The sequence below is a fragment of the Giraffa tippelskirchi genome, chromosome 3 (assembly GCF_054371585.1).
Source record: "Giraffa tippelskirchi isolate mGirTip1 chromosome 3, T2T-mGirTip1v1.2.pri, whole genome shotgun sequence".
Classification (NCBI taxonomy): domain Eukaryota; kingdom Metazoa; phylum Chordata; class Mammalia; order Artiodactyla; family Giraffidae; genus Giraffa; species Giraffa tippelskirchi.
In genome coordinates, this window is record NC_137277.1 from 34979327 (window position 1) to 35000732 (window position 21406).

Sequence of the window (21406 nt, forward strand, 5' to 3'; positions counted from 1 at the left end):
CCAGGTTTTGCAGCAAAGAGATGTGACCCAAGAGCTTGCCTTTTTACTTGGGCCCCTTAGGGAAATCATTTCAAGGAAGACAGGCTGGATGGAAGGTGAGACAGGAAATTTTCAAGGGCACGTTGTATGGTGAAAGACTGTAGTCTTCAGCGGTTTCTGTACCTTCTTGTCATGTAGGAAGAATAAAAATTCCTAGTGTCAGTCTCCCCGCTTCAGAAACATTTAACAGTGTAAAGATATTCACAGAGGTGGCTTGGGCCATGAAGAGCGTTAGTGTCCTTTTGAACTTGATTTGCATTTCTGCTCATTTTTGGTTAAACATGATTTTGATAAATGAACAGACTTGCAGGTCTCTGTAACATGAGTGACCTCAGTGGTAGCTTTACACAAATTGTAGACGATTCTGTTTCAGTTTATCTATCGCAGAGAGATGTGCTATCATGGATCATTTATCCATCATTTTTGTTTGGATTTTGGTATGCAAGATAGTCATAAAACTGTTTCCCTGTGCCTCTACCTACCGTAGGTGCTGGGAGGCAGTTGAGAAGCTTAGTGGGTGGTGTTTCTTTGGGAGTAAAAGATGGCCTTGGGGATGGACCCCCAGGGTATGTGTGTGTGTCTAAAAATCAATGAAGGTGATGGGCTTTGACTCTGGGGTGAGGGGTGGCTAATTTGTGCCCTGATAAATGATTTAAGTATAATTAAGCAGTTACTTCAGAGGACACCAAGAACTTTCAGATTCTGTCTGTTACAAAGAAGTTCCTATTTATTCCTTTTTGTTCTAATATAGGGTTTTTTTGTTTTTGTTTTTTTTTATGAAATGTAAAGCTTTTGGCAGATTGTGCTAATGTGTTCATTGGCTGAGCCTGTCCTCATTTTTCTTTTTTTTTTTGGCCACACCATGCAGCTTGTGGGATCTTAGTTCCCCAACCAAGGATCAAACTTGGGCCCCCAGCAGTGGAAGTGCAGAGTCCCAACCATTGGACTGCCAGGGAATTCCCTGAGCATGTACTCTTGAAACCATAATTGATCATTGATCAACAGGCAGTATGTAGTATACTACATGTCAAAATTTTCCCCTGCTCACCTTCCATCCTTGTAGCACTTGTTCTGGAGCTGAACTCTGGGTTTCCTCCCAGCTCTGTTCTTTGTTAGCTCTGTGACTTTGGGCCGGTTTTTGGCTTTCTCTGAACCTTGGGTTCCTCACCTGTAAAATGGAGATATTAAAAGCACCTACCTGGTGAGCCTGTTGTGAGGATTAAGAGTTGATATATATACACATAAACCACTTAAGAATAGTGCCTGGACATCATTAGTGGTATATAACAACAGTATTTGCTGTTTTCAAAATTCTAATGTTACCCTTCCTACAAGGCAAAGCATTTGGAAGTGGTTTCCCTATTAAATACCAGCATTATCAAGACAAGTTGCCAAATGTACAATGGAATGAGAAAAATACAACATATTTGGCAACCGCAAGTGAACAGTTAAAATGAACAAAACATCTTCCCTGGCCTCAGGGACTCTACCATCTAAACAAGGATTTGAGCACCTACTACCTGCTGAGTCCTCTGGTACAAAGACAAGAAGGGTGCCAGAAGAGCAGTACAAAATGTTAGAAGGATAAGGATTAAATTGCCAGGTTGACCTGAAAAGAACTTGTGAAAGGATGGCATTTGGGTCAGGATTTAAAGGAATGGTAGGTTTTTGGTGGTGGAGAAGCCGAAGCTTACTCTTGAGGGTCAGGACCGTTCATGTAATGTTGATAAGTAGGTACATAAATGCCCTCCTGTGGACCAGGGAGTCAGCTCACCATATAGCAAGGACAAAACCATCCTTGCAGCGTTTAGTTAGTTATAGAAAACTCTGGAAAAGTAAAAGGTAAAAGAAGTTTGTAATCCCACTACCCAGTGAAGATCCAGTGACTATTTGTTTCCTTTGAAACAAAAAAAGACGTTTATATGTAATTTTTCCCCACAGAATTGGGAGCGTATTATAATCACACTTTTGTGATCTAGTTTTTTCTTATGTTATATTACAGGTGTTTCCCCACCTAGCAATAGTACATACTAATAAATTTAAAATGTGTTGATTTGATCAAATAATTTTGTAAATCCATCATTTACTTTAAAAAAAAAAAGACCTGCCCTAGAAATGACCTGTTAAGTTATTCTAATTTATAGTCACTTGCTAAATCTCAGCAGATAATTTACATGCCTGTTGTAAAAGGAAAGAAATGCACGCATTTTTCTGAAGTATTGTATCGGGTATACAGTTTATACCTAATATGGATAATGAGAGTAACTTGTTATCCTATTTTGTTCTAGTTGGACATTTTCTCTAAGAGGCTGTTCTTCCTAAGGCAGAATGTGTCCTATTGTCTGTATCCAGACTTATCCAGGGTGATTCCCACTTCAGAGCTATCTTCTTCCTAGCAGTGGGTATTGTATAGGTTGGGAAGACAGAAGACTTGTTATTAATCTTATTAGTGCAGTCTGGAGAGGTGATGTGTTTTTGAAACCATGCTTCAGAATGTACATGTATGCATAAATATTTTTTCTATTGCCTTCTCCCACGTGGATGCCTTTTAGTTAGAAAGCATATTAGTAAATCTGTTGGTAGAAGTCTTAATGTTACGTGTTTTGTGCTTTTTGTTTTATCCGATTGTATACTCCTAAAACTAGTAAGCATATCCTCTAATTCCGTTTATGAATTAGTCTGAAACATTGGTTTTCAACCTTTTTTGCCTCCCCAGCATACCTGGTAGTAGCAGTGGTTCACTATGGCAACCAGCGAACTGTGGAGTGATGGTTCTCAAAGTGTGCTCCCAGGACCAGCATTATCAGCAGCATCTGGGAATTTGTTAGAAATGCAAATGACCAAGGGTCTCCACCCCAGACCTACTGAGAATAAGGCCTGGCAGTCTGTATTTTAATAAACCCTTCAGGTGTTGCTGATGTAAGAGCCAAAGTTTGAGAACCCTGCTCCAGGCCATGAGTGTTGGTAATCCTTTACATTGTAACAACCAGTTTCTGAAGAATCTTAGCTATTTGATTCTAGTACATTCTTACTGGGCCTGAAAGGGCTAGTATTTTGTTTCCTCTATCAGTATTTAATCTTTTAGGACAAAGATAGCTAGATCCCTTTAAGAATCTGAAGAAAGTTATGAGTGTTCTCTTCAGAAAAGCACAGGTCTACAAAAAATTGTACAGTGTATTTAGACCCATTTCAGTGCCTTCATGAAGCCTGAACTTTGTCTATGCACTGGAGGTTAAGAACCTCTTGATGGGACTTCCTTGGCGGTCCATTGGTTAGGACTCCACGCTTCCACTGCAGGGGGCCCAGGTTTGATCCCTGGTTGGGGAACTATGGCCCCAAATACCATGTGTCATGGCCAAAAAAAACAAAGAACCTCTTCACAACCTGGGGTGATTTTGATTTCCCTTGCAGCCTTCCATCTAAGAGGTGGGTAGGTAGGTAGGTAGGCAGGCAAGAGCTTACCAAGAATCCCGCTCATTTGGGGCAGAGGGAGAAGTTGGGAAAGTTGGATGGAGGAGCAAGAACAGCTGCTTCCTTGCCTTTTCACGTTGATCTGAGTGAGGTTTGTGATAACCTGGAATTTGGCTGGAAAACGACTTACTACTCTAAGTTGTAAGGGAAGTGTTTAATGATGGTGTTGGATTCCAGAAAGACATTTGTCAGGCAGGAATGATGAGTCACATCAGAAAGGTGAGTGACGAATGTAAAATCCTGTCACTTGATCTGCAAAGTCAGTCCCACAAGCGTGAGAGGAGAAGTAGCTTCAAGGACGGTTCGTCGGGCTTTGGCTGACAGCTCCATGTTAGCCAGCAGTCAGTGAGCACTCAATAAACCACTGAGGTCTTAGATACATTCATTGTAGAAGTCCCAGAAACACGCTTTGCTTTCCCTGCCAGGGCTGAGGCTGTGAACAGTTCCTTTCTCTTCTGCACCAGTCACACCACGTCTGGAATATTCTGTTTGCTTCCGGCCCCTCTAAAGGGGCATAAACACATGGAGTCTGTTTCAAGGCGAGAGACCAGAGTGGGGGAGTGAGTCCTAGTGCAGGACGGAATGCAGAAGAGGAGCCGGAGGGGAGCAGCTGCAGGCCTGGGAGTGGAGACCTGGACAGCCACCATCACATACTTGAAAGGCTGGGTGTGACACCAAATCGTGCACTCACCCTCTGTGGCCTCATATGATCACACCGAGATCACGTGGGCAGTGGAGAAGTTGCAGGGGGCTGGCTTAGGGGAATTGAAAGAGCATTGAGTCTGTTGTCTGAAGGGCATCTTCCCAGGTGGTGCAGTGGTAAAGAATTTGCCTGCCAACGCAGGAAACAAAGAGACACAGGTTCGATCCCTGGGTTGGGAAGATGCCCTGGAGTAGGAAATGGCAACCCACTCCAGTATTCTTACCTGGAAAATTCCATGGACAGAGGAGCCTGGTGGGCTGCAATCCATGCGGTCACAAAGAGTGGACACGACTGAGTGTGCACACACACACATAGGATGGGAGGAACGTTCTAGACCTAAGGTTCGCTCCACTCATAGTCACCATGCATTTCTGTAGCAACATCCAGGTGGTCACAGTCATTCCAGCACCACTCCCTGGGTCTTTTATCTTGAATCTCTGTTTTCGTTTTCTTAGTTTTCCTTTCCCTTCTTAACTCCCTGTTTAATTTGTAGCGAGGATGAAATAGGAGATGAAGAGAAAAACAGAGTCCAACTGCAACTTTGCTGTTTGCTCCCACTTGTTTTTCAGTCCTCGGTGACTGAGGTACATCTTGAGTGGTCCTCAGAGAACCAGAGTCATCATTTATGGTCACCCCTGAAATTTACCTTGGAAGCCAGTTATTGTGGCCCTGGAGGGGGCTACACCAGCTTCGTCACTCCAAGTTCATGCATTCTGTTTATCAGAGCTTTTGGTTTTAAGTTTATTAGAAGAGTTGTGAAGCACAACTTATTTCTAAATATCTGACTTTGTTTTCCTCCTCTTCTCATAGAGGCGATCGCTCTTGGAGCTTCCTGTTTACAATGGCACAGAGAACTGGACTCGAAGATCCAGAGAGGTATCTCTTTGTAGACAGGGCAGTCATCTACAACCCTGCCACTCAGGCTGATTGGACGGCCAAAAAGCTAGTGTGGATCCCGTCGGAACGCCATGGTTTTGAGGCAGCTAGTATCAAAGAAGAACGAGGAGATGAAGTTATGGTGGAGTTGGCAGAGAATGGAAAGAAAGCAATGGTCAACAAAGATGATATTCAGAAGATGAACCCACCTAAGTTTTCCAAGGTGGAGGATATGGCAGAATTGACATGCTTGAACGAAGCTTCTGTTTTACATAATCTGAAGGATCGTTACTATTCAGGACTTATCTATGTAAGTATGCCCTCTAAATAATCATGTGAATTGGTGCCTGGGAATTCATGAAAATCATACATGCTGCCCTAATCAATGTGGAATACTCTCTCTCTCTGTTTAACATGACTGTTTGTACTAAAGATGGGAAGATTGTCCCAAGTCTTACTTTGCTTTAAATCTTAATTTTAAATAATCCAATCTGGATTAAATACACTAAAACGGCTTTGAGACTTTTGTGTAGGGGTGCTCTGGAGCCTAATAAGATGGAGGAGAGCATGTGGCAGAAAGATCAGGGAGCTTAATATGGTAATGAGAGTTGCATTCACGGTAGGATATACACTGGATTTCTAGTGTATACCCAGGGGTGTAAAGAGGCGGGGCTGCAAGTTTAGAGGTTTCAGTAAAGAGCGAGACCAAGGTCATTGGGTACAGGGAAGTGGGAAAGCTGAATGCTGAGGTTTTTAAGAGGAAACAGTTCAGGGTCAGATTGAAGCTGGGGCTGTCCTGTGGTTAGTAGTTGACACATGTCACAGTCACTGACAATGTTGCTAAGCATATAGAAGTTCCCGAAAATAATAAAGGGTAAGGTTGAGAAGAAATATGCAAGCCAGATACTGAAAGACTCTAGAACACCAAAATATGCTTGAAGGGATGGTAGACACCGGTGGTGGCGTTGATTTAAAGAAGGCAGGGTAGTTAGCAGCAATGTGGGTGGACCTAGAGATGATCATACTAAATGAAGTAAGTCAGATGGAGAAAGACAAACACCATGTGATACCACTCATACATGGAATCTAAAATATGACACGAACATATCTATGAAACAGAAACAGACTCGCAGACCTAGAGAACAGACTTGTGGTTGCCATGGGGGGGGGGGGAGAGGTGGAGGAGGGATGGTTTGGGAGTTTGAGATTAGTAGATGCGAGCTATCATATAGAGAATGGAAGAACAACACATTCCTACTGTATAGCACAGGGAACTGTATTCAGTATCCTTTGATAAACCGTAATGGAAAAGAATATGAAAAAGAGTGTGTGTATGTACACACTGTTGCAAATTCTTTTACATATACATATATGTATATGTGAATCACTTTGCTGTACAGTAGAAATTAACGTATTTTAAAAACTATTCTTTAATAAAATAAATTTAAAAGAATAAAGAAGGCATGGTAGATAGAAGGTAGATTTAGAAAGAAGAGATGTTGAGAGAAAGGTTTGACATTGTAATGGTCTGAATTTGGGAAACCACTTGAATTTTAGGCAGAGGTAGCATTTGTACTACTAATGTTCAGGCATAATTCAGAACTTCAGCAACTCAGAGGTAGTTTTCCCATAGAATTAGTTTATTTAGTGGATATGTACTGAGCACCTACTATGTTCTACCCCAAATATTCACTGGAAGGACATGCTGAAGGCCTAATACTTTGGTCACCTGATGTGAAGAGCTGACTCATTGGAAAAGACCCTGATGCTGGGAAAGATTGAGAGCAAGAGGAGACGGGGGTGGCACAGGATGAGATGGTTGGATGACTGAATGAACATGAGTTTGAGCAAACTCTGGGAAATAGTAAAGGACAGGGAAGCCTGGCGTGCTGCAGTTCATGGAGTCATAAAGAGTCAGACACGGCTTAGCGACTGAACAACAACTGTGTTCCAGGTGCTGGAGAGAGTACAGGGAACAGGCCAGGCCAATCCCTGCCTTCGTGATACTTCCTTATAAGGAAATGAAACAGGACTATGGGGATGGCTTTCCGCCATGAGTATGGGAAGGATTCTGAGAAGGTAGCATTTGAGCTGGAATCTGGCTGGTAGGAAGGAGTTTGCCATGGGAGCATCTGAGAAGGAGTAGTTCATTCATGACTATTGCCAGAGTGGTTTGACTCAAGCCTGATGGTCTCTTTTAATTTATTTTTTCTCTGAGTTAGGATGCAAAGTAAGAGTAAGAGGCACCAGAGTTGGGTAAGTGGCTTGAGGAGAATGGGGATGCCTTGGAAAAGGGAGGAAGCAAAGGATAAGAAAACAGTTGGAGAGCAGCGTTGGGAATCCAGTGGAGACTGAGCAGCAGAGTATGTTTTTGTCTGGAGAGAGGGAGTGAGAAAACTGTGATATGCAGGGACTGTGGTCAGATCATAATGTTGAGACCATTTTGGATGATCCCCTGTGCAGTGAATTGTGAAGGGCTAGAAATGCAGGGACACAACCAAAAAGGTGTGGAGCACTGCCCTGAGAACAGGAGTCTGTCTTCATCTTGACTCCCCCTGGCCCCTGTGGGCGTCTGTACTGAGGACAGAGGAGGGAAACAGAGGGGCAGGAGGCTGTGGGTAAAAATGAAGGATGAAGGGAAAGACAGTTTAGTTTATTGTAGCTATTCCTCATGACAATTCTAAGACTTCGCAAGTATCTTTTATTGAGTTTGATTTATTTCCAGCATTGGGACGACATGAGTGAATTATCTTCAATTTCTTCTCAAAGCGTGGCCCCATGATCTTTACAAAAGGAGAATCTGAGTTTTTTAAGAAGTTCTAGGGTGTCAAGAGAGGTGAGGGTTTGGGAGGATCATACCTTCAGTTAGTGGGGTGGAGAAAAGGTTCCTACGGAAAATTCAGATTAGAGCACTTGACTCTGTAAAGAAACCTGCTAAGGAATGGGGCTGTGGGTGGCCATGATTGCTAAGCATTGAGTGAAAGGTGTGTTGGTCTTTGAAATTTACCAGGCAGTTGAAATTGATCAGTTGAGGTACCATGATACAGACACTATAATAGCTTGGCTGGGACCTTTGGGATATATTTCTATAGATAAGATACAGTGTAAAATTACTTAGGTTACTAACAGGTTTGGTTCTGTTACTTCCTTATATCTTTAGATTAATCTCCCCAACATCCAACTATTCTGGTCATTAATTTTCATTTTCTTTCCTAATAAAATTATTTAAAAACTGCAAATGTCATCTCTAGTGACTTTTTAGCTTTGTTGTTGTTCAGTCGCCAAGTCGTGTCCAACTCTTTTGCAACCCTTTGGACACATGCCTGTCACAGATTTTGATGTGTAGTATTTTTATTGTTCAATTCTAAATATTTTCTAACTTCTCTCTTCTTCAACCTGTGAACCATTTAAAAGCATACTTAAAAGTGTACCTAAGCGTTAGTTTTTAAGTTATCTTTTTTTTGTTACTGATTTTTAAGTTAATTTCATTTTAGTCAAAGTATGTAGTCCACATAGTATTTATCATTCCTTGCTTTTGTTGAGACTTGCTACCTGTAGCACACTGTCAGTTACATTTATAAGTGTTCTATAAGTTTGTAAAGAACGTATATTCTCTTTTGATGGCTGTTCTTCTCATTGTGTGGAGCCTTAAGTAGTGGGATTTTAGTCCATCATATATCTAAACTGACTTGTCTTCACTAGGGCACCATGGGTTAGCTGTCTGTTAGTGCCCTTTGATTTTTGCAGACTCAAACAATTGGAAAAAAAAAAAGAATGTGTATTCTGTTACTGTTGGGTGTGGAGTTCCATATGTGGCCATTAGACTAAGCTTTTTAACTGTGTAAACTTTACTAATTGTTTTTCTTCTTGGTCTATGTGTTATTGAGAAGTGTCTTAAAAACTCACAGTATGTTTGATCAAACTTATGTACATATTCCTTAAAAATATAGTTTAGTTTTGCCTCTTGATGAATTTTTATATGAATGAATGTCTTAATATATTACTTTTTGTGTCTGTTTTTTTTTTTCTTTTGCTCAGCATTATATTTTTCAGATTCACTCATGTTACTTTGTGTTAATGTAACTCAGTAGTTCTCAAAGGGTGCTCTATAGACTCCTAGGGGCTTGTTTAAGACCCTTTTATGACATCCTGGAGGTCAAAACTATTTTCATGATTATCAAAGGCTTTATTTGCCCCTTCACTGTTGACACTGATACTGATGGTGCAAAAGCCATGGTGAGGAAAACTGCTGACACCTTATCACGGATGAAGGCAGTAGCCCCATACTGTCCTGGTAGTTGTGCTGATCTAGTTTTGTTCAAGAACGTCCTCGATAAAGCAGGAGAAATGATGGGTTTTATTAAATCTCAACTCTTGGGAAGGCGTCTTTTAATGTTCTTTGTGATTAAATGATAAGTGTGCATAAAACACTTCTGCATATTGAACTAGGATGGTTGCTTTGAAGAAAAGCACGTATGTAGCGCTATATGAGTTGCAAGCTAAACTTGCCATTTTTTTTTAATAGAATGCCATTTTTATTTGATAGAATGACTGGTAGATAAGCTTTGGTTAATTGACACCAGGGTACTTGGCCAGACATTTTCTTGAAAATGAAGAGGGACTTCCTAGGTGGTCCAGTGGTTAAGACCACCTCAAGTTCAGGGGATGCGGGTTCCAACCCTGAACTTGGGTTGGGAAGCTAAGGTCCCACACACTGTACATGGTGGGGTGAAAAGAAGAAAAGAAAATGAAGAGTGAGCCTGATACTTCAAAGAAAACAATTGAATATATTTGTCAATAATGGTAAAATTTGAGTTTCCACATGAAAATTAAAAGTTGCATTTGCCACTGAACTTAATACCTTGTCAATACATAAAACCTTTCTGATGAGGTAGATGGCAATGTTAATGAATGTGGTTTTTTTTATAATGTCATATAGTGTGAGATGTTATCATTTGGAAGACTTGTATAATTCATTGAGCCAAAGTTTTCCAAATGATGTGTACATGATGTTACAGAATCACGCCTGGGTAAAAGATTCGTTCAGCATACAAGTTCAGCCAGTGACTTTGATGTGACAGAGTATGGAAAGTTCACTGACAGGCTGTCAGATGTTACGTTGCATCTCACTTTTGAGAAATTCTCACTTGTCGAGTTTTGGTGTAGTATCAAATAGAAATATCTATAACTACATGAAAAGACTGCTAAACTACTCCTCCCTTTTCAAATTAAATATCAGTATAAGACTAATTTCATGTATTTCAGTCAAAACAACATCACAAATAGATTGAATGCCTAAACAGAATGTTGAATGTTTTCAATTAAGAAAATTGAGTGTTTTCTATTAAGCCAGACAACAAAAGATTTGCAAATAAAAAACAGTGCCACTCTTCTTGCTTTTGTTTTGGAAAACAAAAGGTTATTTTTTCCTAAAAATATTATTTTTAAATGAATGAATACACATTTAAAAACCCAGTTTATTGGTATTTGTATATTTATATAAAAATATATAATACAGAAGATTTGGGGGATCTTTAACAGTTTCTAAGAGTCGTCAAGTGCCCTGAACTATAAAAGTTCAAGTATTTTGTTCATTTTTGTGGAATGTAATGTTCCAGTGTAAGATTTTTGTCCCAATTTATTTATCCTCTAAACTGATTTTGAACATTCCCCCCGTCTCCCCCCCAGTTTGGGGCTATTGCAAACATTGCTTCAATGAACAGCTTTGGTCATGTCCTGGTGCATATAAGCATGGCTTTCTATAAGGTATATAACCAGGAGCGGAATTTCTGGGTGACACAAGACATGCATATCCTTAACTCATATCTTGAGCATTTCTGCTGCTGCTGCTGCTGCTAAGTCGCTTCAGTTGTGTCCGACTCTGTGCGACCCCCTAGACGGCAGCTCACCAGGCTCCCCCATCCCTGGGATTCTCCAGGCAAGAATACTGGAGTGGGTTGCCATTTCCTTCTCCAATGCATGAGAGTGAAAAGTGAAAGCGAAGTCGCTCAGTCGTCTCCGACTCTGTGCGACCCCATGGACTGCAGCCTACCAGGCTCCTCTGTCCATGGGATTTTCCAGGCAAGAGTACTGGAGTGGGGTGCCATCGCCCTCTCCATGAGCATTTCTAGATAATACCTAAGTTAGATTCCATCAGGAAACACGTGGCCCTCTAAGTAGGTATTCAGCACATTTAATAAGGGGAGGATTTACAAACGTGAATAAAGTTGAGAAAACAGATGCAGAAATGTTGCAGTATCCTGCCACTAGTGATGGCTGAGAGCCCTGGACCCATCTTGATCTTTAAAGAAACAAAGAGCTGGTACCTCGATTAGGAGAGAGGATGCTTTGTGGAGAGGGCTTCCTGGTGGAAATTGTGACCGCCTTCAGAGGGAACCTGACCCACTGGCCTGGGGGGTAAACATCCTGGCTTCATTCTCCCCCTACTGTCAGTCTCAGTTCTATTTGGAAGTGAATTTAGTGTATGGTACAAGGTAGGGGCAAGGTTAATTTTTTTCCCCCAAATGTCTATTCAGTTAGTCCAGTGTCATTTATTGAAACACAACTCTCTCTCCACTGCCCTGAAGTGTCACCTTTATCATAAATCAGGTGCTCACAAATGTGTGCTTGACTTCCTGTTCTGTTTCATGGGCCTAACTGCCCATCCTTGGGCTGATGTCACATTATCTTGATTATTACAGCTTTATACTATGTCTTATGGGCTTCCCAGATGGTGCTAGCGGTAAAAAACCCACCAGCCAATGCAGGAGACATAAGAGATGTGTGTTCGATCCCTAGGTGGGGAAGATCCCCTGGAGGAGGGCATGGCAGCCCACTCCGATACTCTTGCCTATAGAATCCCATGGACAGAGGAGCCTGGCAGGCTACAGTGCATAGGGTCACAAAGAGTCAGACTGAAGCGACTTTGCACACACACAATATGTCTTGGTATCCAGTATGGTAAACCCTCATTTTTGTTCTTTGAGATTGTTTTGGTTGTTAGGTCCTTTGCATTTCAGTATAATTTTAGAACCCTCTTGTCAGTTTTTTCGTACACACAAAACCTGATTGGAATTTTGATTGTATTTTTGCTGATTCTGTAGATCAGCTTAGAGGAGAAATGAGATCTCTATAGTATCTGTTTCTCTAGTTCTTAATCTTTCGCAATATGTTTTAGGTTTTGTACATCCTTTATTGGATTTATGTTTAGGTATTTAATTTTTTATGCTATTTAAGTGGTGTTTTACATGTTGTTTTTAAATTGTTACCATGAGGTAGGAATACAGTTGCCATGTTTTTACAGTTAACTTTTATATATTGACTTTATATTCACCAACCTTACTAAGTTTATTTATTGATTGTAATAGTTTTGTTGAAGATTCTTATGGATATTGAATACACTCATGTTATCTGCAAATGACAGTTTTATTTTTTCCTTTCTAATTCTTATACGTTGCTTTATTGCATTGTCTAAGAAGTTCAGTAAATGTTTGCTGAATAGTAGTGGTTATTGGAGGCATCTTTGTATCAGAAAGTTTTCAACATTTCACTACTAAGAATAATTTGTTTTGTTTTGAATATTCTTTTATCAGATTCAGGGAAGTTTCCTTCTATTGCTAGTTTTTATTCTGCATGGATGAGTTTTTTTAAATACTGTGTACATGCCCAGTCGTGTCCAACTCTTTGTAACACTATGGACTGTAGTCCACTGGGCTCCTCTGTCCATGGAATTTTCCAGGCAAGAATCCTGGAGTGGATTGCCATTTTCTACACCATTTTAATTACTGACTGGGTGTTAATTTATCAAATGTTTTTCCAGCTTCTGATCAGATGATAGTGTGATTTTTCTGGTTATTTGGCTATTGTGGTGAATCATATACTGTATTTTTTAGTGGTAGACTGACTTGGCAAGGACCAATATTCTTTATATATATTACTGGATTCTTAGATTTTGTTTGCTACTATTTTGTGTAAAATTTTTGTATCTATATTCATAAAGGAGATTGACTGAAAATTTTCCTTTCTGATAATGTCCTTGTCATATTTTGCTGTCAAAATTATGCTGGCTTTATAAAATGAATCTGGGAATATTTTATCTTTGTATTTTCTCTGGAAGAGTTTGAATAGTATTGATGTTATTTCATTTAAAAATAATGATATGGTTTCCTTTATGGGGAAGTTTTTCTTTCATAGTTATTGAGTTTTTCAGATTAAAGACTTTGGATAACAATTTTGATAATTGAGTTTTTCTAGGAATTTGTGTATTTCATCTAAATTTTCAAATTAATTTGCCTGATATTGTTCCTAATAACCCTCTTTTCTCCTGTAGGATTTGCCGTGATGTTCTCTTGCATTCCCAATACTGACCATCTGTTCTACCCTTTTTAAAATGAGTCTCACCAGAGGCCTATCAATTTTACTAATTTCAATCGTGTCTTTTAATTACTTGAGCCTATGATTGTCTAGGATACAAGATACAAGGGCAATAAAGTAGACTCATAGGAGAGCCACATATTATCCTGGATTTTAGTTACAACCATCGCCTTTGTGCCAGTTACCGTATATGAGAAGTTGTGGAGGTAATCTGAGGCTCTGGGTGACCTCACGCTCTGGGCAGGCAATTAGATCAAGGGGAACGAGAGTGTGCGTGTAGGTCGCTCAGGGGTTTACCTCCCTCCCTCCCGGGCTTTGGGCTGGTCTATTTCTGGTACCCTCTAACCTCTCAGGATACACCAGTTAGGGTCCCAACTGAAAGCCTGGGATGTTTACCCTCCTCCTGGGTGGCTTTTTTGTTTTCTTTAAAGAAACAATGTCTGTTGTGCTGTAGAGTTTCCCATAGTCTAGATTCTGTTGATTGCACTCCCATGGTGCCTCCTGTAAACTGGATGCAGAGACTTGATCACATTTGGATTCTAGAGGCACAGGATGTCGGCTGTCTCACTTCACGATGCTGAGATGGGTCAGGGAGTCAGTTTGGGCTTTGTCAGCCTGATTCCTGCTTTAGGAGTGTCTGCCCTTCCTGAAGGGTTTTTGCGCCTGTGATGGGCACTGTCCTGATCCATCATTTCATTAGGAAGCCAAATGGTGATAATTTAATGTCATTCCTTCTATGTTTATTAGCTTGATGAATTCTTTATTAACTCACTGTGTATTACCTGCCCGCCTCCCACACACACACAGTTTTCTTCAAGTTTATTTTTGATTATTGTTCTTTTTACAGAATTTTGGTTGTTATCCCCCCTAAGGAGTGATAATGATTAATATTTTAGTAATCCTTTCTGTGCTCTTCATATTCATCTTTAATTTATTCAATTTAACTTTCATATTTGTCAAATTATTTTTATCGCTATACCTCCTTTTTCTTTTATTACCTACCTTTGTTGTGTCTTTCTTTAAGAGTCCACATCATACTCCATTCTGTTGTAGCCATAAATCTATTTCTTCAAATTTTCTTTCAGCTGATTTTGTAGAGAATGTCCAGAGGTCATTTCTCTCTCTGAATATTCTGGATGATGAACTTTCCCTCATTATGTAGGGTTGTTGTTGTTTTTTAAATTGTGTTGTGTCGTAAGTTGGTACGGTTTATGACCCCATGTGCTGTAGCCCTCCAGGATCCTCTGTCCATGGGATTTCCCAGACAAGAGTACTGGAGTAGGTTGCCATTTCCTTCTCCAGGGGATCTTCCTGACCCAGGGATCGAACCCGAGTCTCCACATTGGCAGGCGGGTTCTTTTCCACTAAGCCACATGTGAATTTCATCCAGGTATGGTGTTTGCAGATGGTGTGAGTGAATTGTTCTTTCTTCTCTTCCTTTCCTCTGGGGTAGATGTATGATTTCTTCCGAGGGCTGTGGTTGGGGTGGAGGTTTGTGTGATGCTCCCAGTTCAGTGCCCTGTCTCTAACAGGAGACTGTCGTATCTGCTCCATTACACTGGCATCTCTACCTGCCTTAGTTTTCTGGTTCTCTAATCCTTCAAAGCTGCAAAGTAATAATGTATATGCGTATCCCTGCTTTCTTAAACTGAGGCCCAGCCCTAAAGGATGAGTAACATTTCCCAATACTGGATAGAAGATGGATGTTCTAAGCAGAATGATCAGCATATAAGAAGCCTGGAGGCATAAAAGCAGCATCTGTTCAGCTCAGTCGCTCAGTCATGTCCAACTCTTTGCAACCCCATGGACTGCAGCATGCCAGGCTTCTGTCCATCACCAACTCAGCAGCATAGGGTGCTAAAAAAAATTATGAGTCTTTTTTGTGTGCTAATATTTTTGTATGTCTCTTTTTGGTTTGTTGTTCAGTCAGTAAGTCCTGTCCGACTCTGGGACCCCAAGGACTGCAGCACACCAGGCTTCCCTGTCGTTCACCATCTCCTGGAGTTTGCTCAGATTCGTGTCCATTGAGTCAGTGATGCTATCTAACCATCTCATCCTTAATAACTGTTACTTGCTGTTCTAAAGCCTGTACAAGCTTCTTCAAGCCTTTGCAGTTTTTCAAAATGTTCTCATGACTTTAGGATTTCAGTGTTTCTGACTATTCACTAGGCATTCATTCTCCTGGGCTCCCCTATTGTAATGAATCTCCTTTTAACATGCCACAGTCTTAATATGTTGAAGAGGGATTCATTATCTTTCCCCACAAGTCAAATGATTTTTCCTATCCGCCCATAACTTTTCCATTCTCTGAAGCTTGGTGACCTTGGAGTCAACTTTAACACACGCCTTGAATGGAATTCTCTAGTCAGAGTTCTGAGTGCAATTGAGTTTTTAGTCTGCTTTCTTCATGACTCAATTCTGCTCTTTTTTAAAAAAGTTAATTTATTTTTGACCATGCCATGCGGCATATGGATCTTAGTTTCTCGACCAGGGATCGAACCTGTGCCCCCTGCATTGGGAGTGCTGAGTCTTAATCACTGGACCACCAGGGAAATGTCCCGCTGCTCCGTTTTTGTCTTGCTTTTCTCTCCTGCAGGCCTGTTACTGTGCTTGGAGACACCTCCACCTTCTGCTTCCCACCTCTTGCCTTTTCAGGCTCTCTTCCATGTGGCTGCCTGATTTATACTGTGTGAGGAATGCCTCTTCCCTTCCATCACACTACTCCCCTGAGCCCCAGATACCTAATCACCTGGAGAGGACAGAACCTCAGTGCTCCCATTTGCCTGTCTAGGCTCTTCCCTCTCACCTTCCACAGAACAGACCATTGTCAGCTATACTGCCCTTCACTCTGCCCCAGATGTACCCTCCCAGGCTGTACATTCTTACTGTTTTAATAGGAATTCCTTTATCCTTCGTTTTGACCTAGTTGTCTTTAAAAAGAACGTCAGGGACCCTCTGGGCCTGGACTTTGCACCTGGTTTTACTGTTTCTGACAAGGTGGCCATAGGCTTGTTGTTTGTTCTGCTCCAGAATTTTCTCTACTACAAAGACCTGTGCATCTTTTTCTTTTTTTTTGTATCACTCTCTTTTTAATACCTTATATTGTGTCTTGTTTAGTGTATCTTTATTGTATTCATCCCTAGAGTGTATCGTTCTTAAAGGTGCTTACCATCTTGCGTGTGTATTCAAACAGTAATGAAGCCTACTTTGAACCTGAGGCCTCCAGAGAGATGATTTTAACATCCCCACTGCTCTTCTTCCGTGTGACTTGGGAAAGACCAAAGTGCAGTGATCAGTTAATGCAGGAGCCCAGCTTTTGAGCTAAGTTTGAGATAGAAGTTTAGCTCTTTAAGCACCTCAGTTTAGTGCCTTCACTTAAACCTCTGTCACTGCTCCTCTTTGGCAAGCATAGAATACTGATGATTATTCCATCTTGTTTTTTGATGACTTAATCATATTTGTGAGACTTACTCATCTCTAATCCTAGTTCTCAGAAAAGTCTCCACCACATGGTAGACACACATGCTGGAATGATTTCTGATTACAAATATCATTGTTAGGCTCTATTAGCATACTGTACATGCTATGGGATGTTAAACTGAGTTTGCACATTTTAACTTGGCTTTGAGTTCTTGTTCTCATTTTGGGCTAGTCTGCAGTTATTTGCCTCTTACAAATGAAAGTACAGTGTAACTTCATGATAGAGATAACATCTCACTTTTGAATAAACAAGTAGATGTTTATATATTACAATTCATTGAAGATGTAGTTATGATTTGTCAAATTTACTGTGAGTAAATGAAACTCAATAAAAAAATTTTAATGTTAAGATTGCCTCTTAGTTTTCTCACCATCAATAAAATCTGTTTTTAATCATCTCTTGTTTCCTTTTTGTCCTGTGGGTGGCAGAGAGAGTCTGGGCTAGTCAGACTAGAGACCTGTTGGTAGAAGGTTGGTGGAAGGTTTCAGGGTTCTGGGTGCAAGGGCTGAGAGCCAGCCCCGCACCTCTGAGTGTGATGCTGGACGTGAGAAAGCCAGCGGCTGCAGACCCAGCGGTCAGCTAGGGAGGGGCAGGTAATTACTGTGGCCTCTGGCAAACAGGGAGGGTGTCCATCTGGTCAGTTCAGAAGTCAGGCCAAATCGGTGAGCTCAGGCAGGGCCCTTGCTTGCCTTTGTTTTGTTCCCAAGCACTAATCTAGGTCGGAAGTGCATTCCATCTTCTGCTGGGAGGGAAGCAAAGATAAAGAACAGCTAGAGAGGTAATTCCGATCACTTCAACTTTTTTTTTCCGGCTGCCTTTCCTTTCAGCATCATTAACTGCTTCATTCAGAGCAGCGTGGTCTCGACAGTGCCCCCTGGTGGCCACTGTCAAGGGTTTCAGCCTTTCTAAACAGACAATGGTTAGAAGCCCCTCGGTGCTCCATGAGGGGATGAGCATCATCGATCCTCAGCCTTTTCTATGGTCCTCTCACCTTTAGACTTAGAACCACCCGAAGTAAAGGGTCTGGTTTCCAGTGCAGCTGAGGTGCGTTCAGCCCCTCCAGGACCAGAGAGTCTGGCAGCAGTCCTAACTGCTCTTGTTTTTCCATAATTCCCAGAGTCAGTTCTCAGAAATCATTCTGTGTGAATTAAAAAAAAAAAAATCAAAGGCAAAAATACTCCTACTATTAATTCTGAATAATGATTACCCTACTGATGAGGAGGGTTTTTATCTTCTTAGACTTGTGACTCTTAAAAATTGTTGAGGGCCTCCAAAGAGCTTCTGTTTATGTGGATTATTTTTAATGATATTTACTGTGTTTAGAAATTAAATATTTTAAATGTTTATCACCTAATTTAAAAATAAACCTGTAACAAGTTGCAATAAATTATTTTTATGAAAAAAATCTATATATTTTCCAAAAAATATCATTGATATTATACCCAAATTTGACCATGAGTATTTCCTTAAAGATGAGTTGCAATGTGGAATCTGAAACCACTGTGATGGACTTTTCATACCTTGTACACTTTCGAGAGAATGAATGTGAAAAAGCAAATGACATGCTGTTTGAATAATGACCCTGTAAAGCCATGAAGCATTTATTATTATTTCCATTTGACAGATGAGGGAATTGAATCTAAGGAAGTACCATTTAGCAATCGCATCTGTGGGAGAACTGCTTGTGGTTTGGAATTGCCCATTACGGGCTAGATTTAATTTCAGGGATAGATTAATTATGCAAATGATAAAGATCCCCTGTTCACATTACTGTGTGGTTTGTCTCCTGATTGGACCCTACCTGATACATGCAGTAGTTTTTAACACTATATCTTATTTTTATCTGTTCTAGACCTATTCTGGACTCTTCTGTGTAGTCATAAATCCTTACAAGAACCTTCCAATTTACTCTGAGAATATTATTGAAATGTACAGAGGGAAGAAGCGTCACGAGATGCCTCCACACATCTACGCTATATCAGAATCTGCTTACAGATGCATGCTTCAAGGTAACTGGAAATGTTTACAATGCTGAAAACTCAGAATTTCTTAAATGTAACCTGGGTTTTTGTTTCTGTTTTGTTTTTAATGTCTCAGCCTTGTCTTTTTTTTTTTACCTTTTTTTTTTTCCCCAAGAAGTAGATTTTATTTTTTTTAGTTACACAGACAAGAGCTTTTGCACTAAACATTCCCTGCCTTTAACCATGGTTGGAGAAATATCAGCATTTAAAAAAATTAAAATAATGAACTGAATCAGTTCAATTCAGTCACTTAGTCGTGTCTAACTCTTTGCAACCCCATGAACTGCAGCACGCCAGGCGTTTTTTTTACCTTTTTTTAAAAATTATTTTTTGTTTGTGCTGGGTCTTCGTTGCTGCACAGGCTTTTCTCTAGTTGTGGCAGGTGGGGGCTACTCTACATTGCAATGCATGGGCTTCTTTTTACAGTGGCTTCTCTTGTTGCAGAGCAGAGGCTCTACATATGCGGGCTTCAGTAGCACTCAGGCTCAGTAGTTGCAGTTCCCAAGCTCTAGCGTACAGACTCAGTAGTTGTGGTATGTGGGCTTAGTTGCCCAGCACGTGGGATCTTCCCAGATCAGGGATCGAACCCAGATCTCCTGCATTGGCAGGCAGATTCTTTACCACTGAGCCACCAGGGAAGCCCTGTCTCCGTCTTCTCTAGAGAGGGCTTTAAGTTTTTTTTTTTTTTCTTTTAAAGATTAAAAGAAAAGTAATAGATGTTTATTGTAGAAAAATTGTGAATTCTTAAGGTTAGACTGGGTAATATGGCTGTTTTCTATAGGCAGCCGGTAAGTATGTTTGTTGCTTCATAAATACATCATGTTAGTTTTTATGTTTAAAAGGGTCTAGTTTTCATATACTTTTGAACTCTACCACAGGCCAGTGTAATCAAAACTCTATGGCTCTCAAGAGCCAAGAAAGAAGTGATAGCTTTAAAAAAGTTGACCAGAGCTGAAGAAAGACTTGAGTCTTGAGACTGAGAGGGTTCACTGAGTGCCAGGCAGGGATCCTGAAAGGAGACCTGTGCTGGGTCTCACGTAGCATGGTGTGGACAGGGCAGTCACGTGATCCCTACAGAGTCAATGGGCTCAGACTTCTCACTTGCAGTCCTATGTGTTAGAAGCTGAACCCAGCAATTCTGAGACCTGTGCCTGGTACATAACCATGCGAGGGGCCCAAAGACTACTGACACACTGGGCTCCCTGGGGTGTCACTCTTCCTCCTTGGACCCTGATGCCCCCTCATGGCCGTCCACCCCAGCAAGCTTCCATTCAGCAGCAGCCCTCACTGCTACCGACCTAAAGGCAAGTTCTGCTGTAACAGTAGTTGCAGGAGCCACCACGAATATCTAGGATCTGAGATTCTGCTCTCTCCCTGGAGTCTTAGAATGAAATCCACATCTCCTTGGTCTTCAGTTTCTCAGCCACATCTTTGTTTCCATAAAGCTCTCTTTTCATTTTGCCTTAGGTAACTCCCACTCTGTGATGTGCAAACCTCCCTACCTATTCAGTGTCTGCATCGAATGTTTTCTTTTCCTCCGGGCTTTAACTGAAACCTGGCTTTTCCCTGCAGTGGCTCCTGCACTCAGACCCTATGCACTGGGAGGCGAGGTCACTGTCTTTACTCCAGGGCATCTGCTGGACCGTTAACTACTCTTCACCCCTTGAAAATGCTGCCCCTCCTCTGCCTGCCCTCATCGCTGTAGCATCTTTCTTCTGGGGCCCCCTCCTCCTTCCTCCTCACCTCATTATTTGGTTGGTCTGGCCCCCGACATGTCATTTCTTCTCTGCCTCAAGGCCTGACATAACCCTGTGTTACTTCCTAGTTTCTCGTTAACAGCCAACCCCTTGGTCTCGCAGATCCTTAATCTTCTTCTCTTCTCATTTATGCTGCTGACACCCTAGACTTTGCCACCTTCTGAAATGATCTTATTTTTCAAATAGTATTTCAGAAATTCTATTGCAAAATCCTTCCGTCTTGGCAGTTCAGTCAGCAAGTCTCCTGCCCGTGTTCTTTGACTCTTTAGATCTCAGGGTCCATGTGTTGTTCTGCTTTTCCCCTGTGTATTATCACTACTGCCTTAACTTTCTTCCTCGTATAGTTTGGATTTCATAGTATCATTTCAGCCATCTTTGTCAGTATCCTACACCCTGTCCCTTTGCTCTTTCGTTATACTTTTAAAAAAAAGAATTTTATTTATTTGGCTGCACGAGGTCTTTCAGTTGTGGCATGTGGGTCCAGTTCCCCGACCAGGGAACCCAGGTGCCCTGCATGAGGAGCACGGAGTCTTAGCCACTGGACCACCAGGGAAGTTATACTTGGTTGGCAAAATTCTCACCCCAGATTGATCAAGGCGTTTGTCTTTTTTAAATGCTCTTACTTGGGTTGCTGATGCCTCTGGAGTTCTCTTCATACAACTGAACAAATCAGTACTCCTGTAAT

The 21406-nt window shown here is 41.1% G+C and overlaps 1 protein-coding gene and 1 non-coding gene across 6 annotated transcripts in view; both read left to right on the forward strand.

The window, feature by feature from the left end:
- MYH10 (myosin heavy chain 10) overlaps positions 1-21406 on the forward strand; it is a 123644-nt gene that overhangs the window by 2400 nt on the left and 99838 nt on the right. For all 5 annotated transcript variants that reach the window (XM_081578374.1, XM_081578376.1, XM_081578375.1 and 2 more), the window contains exons 2-3: positions 5024-5399; positions 18796-18952. In XM_081578374.1, the coding sequence (XP_081434500.1) occupies positions 5055-5399; positions 18796-18952 (502 nt within the window). In that variant the 5' untranslated portion in view covers positions 5024-5054. The remainder of the gene's footprint in view (positions 1-5023; positions 5400-18795; positions 18953-21406) is intronic.
- LOC145544040 (small nucleolar RNA SNORA79) lies at positions 8708-8848 on the forward strand. The gene has a single exon (XR_014081264.1). It is a non-coding gene; the product is annotated as a small nucleolar RNA SNORA79 (small nucleolar RNA).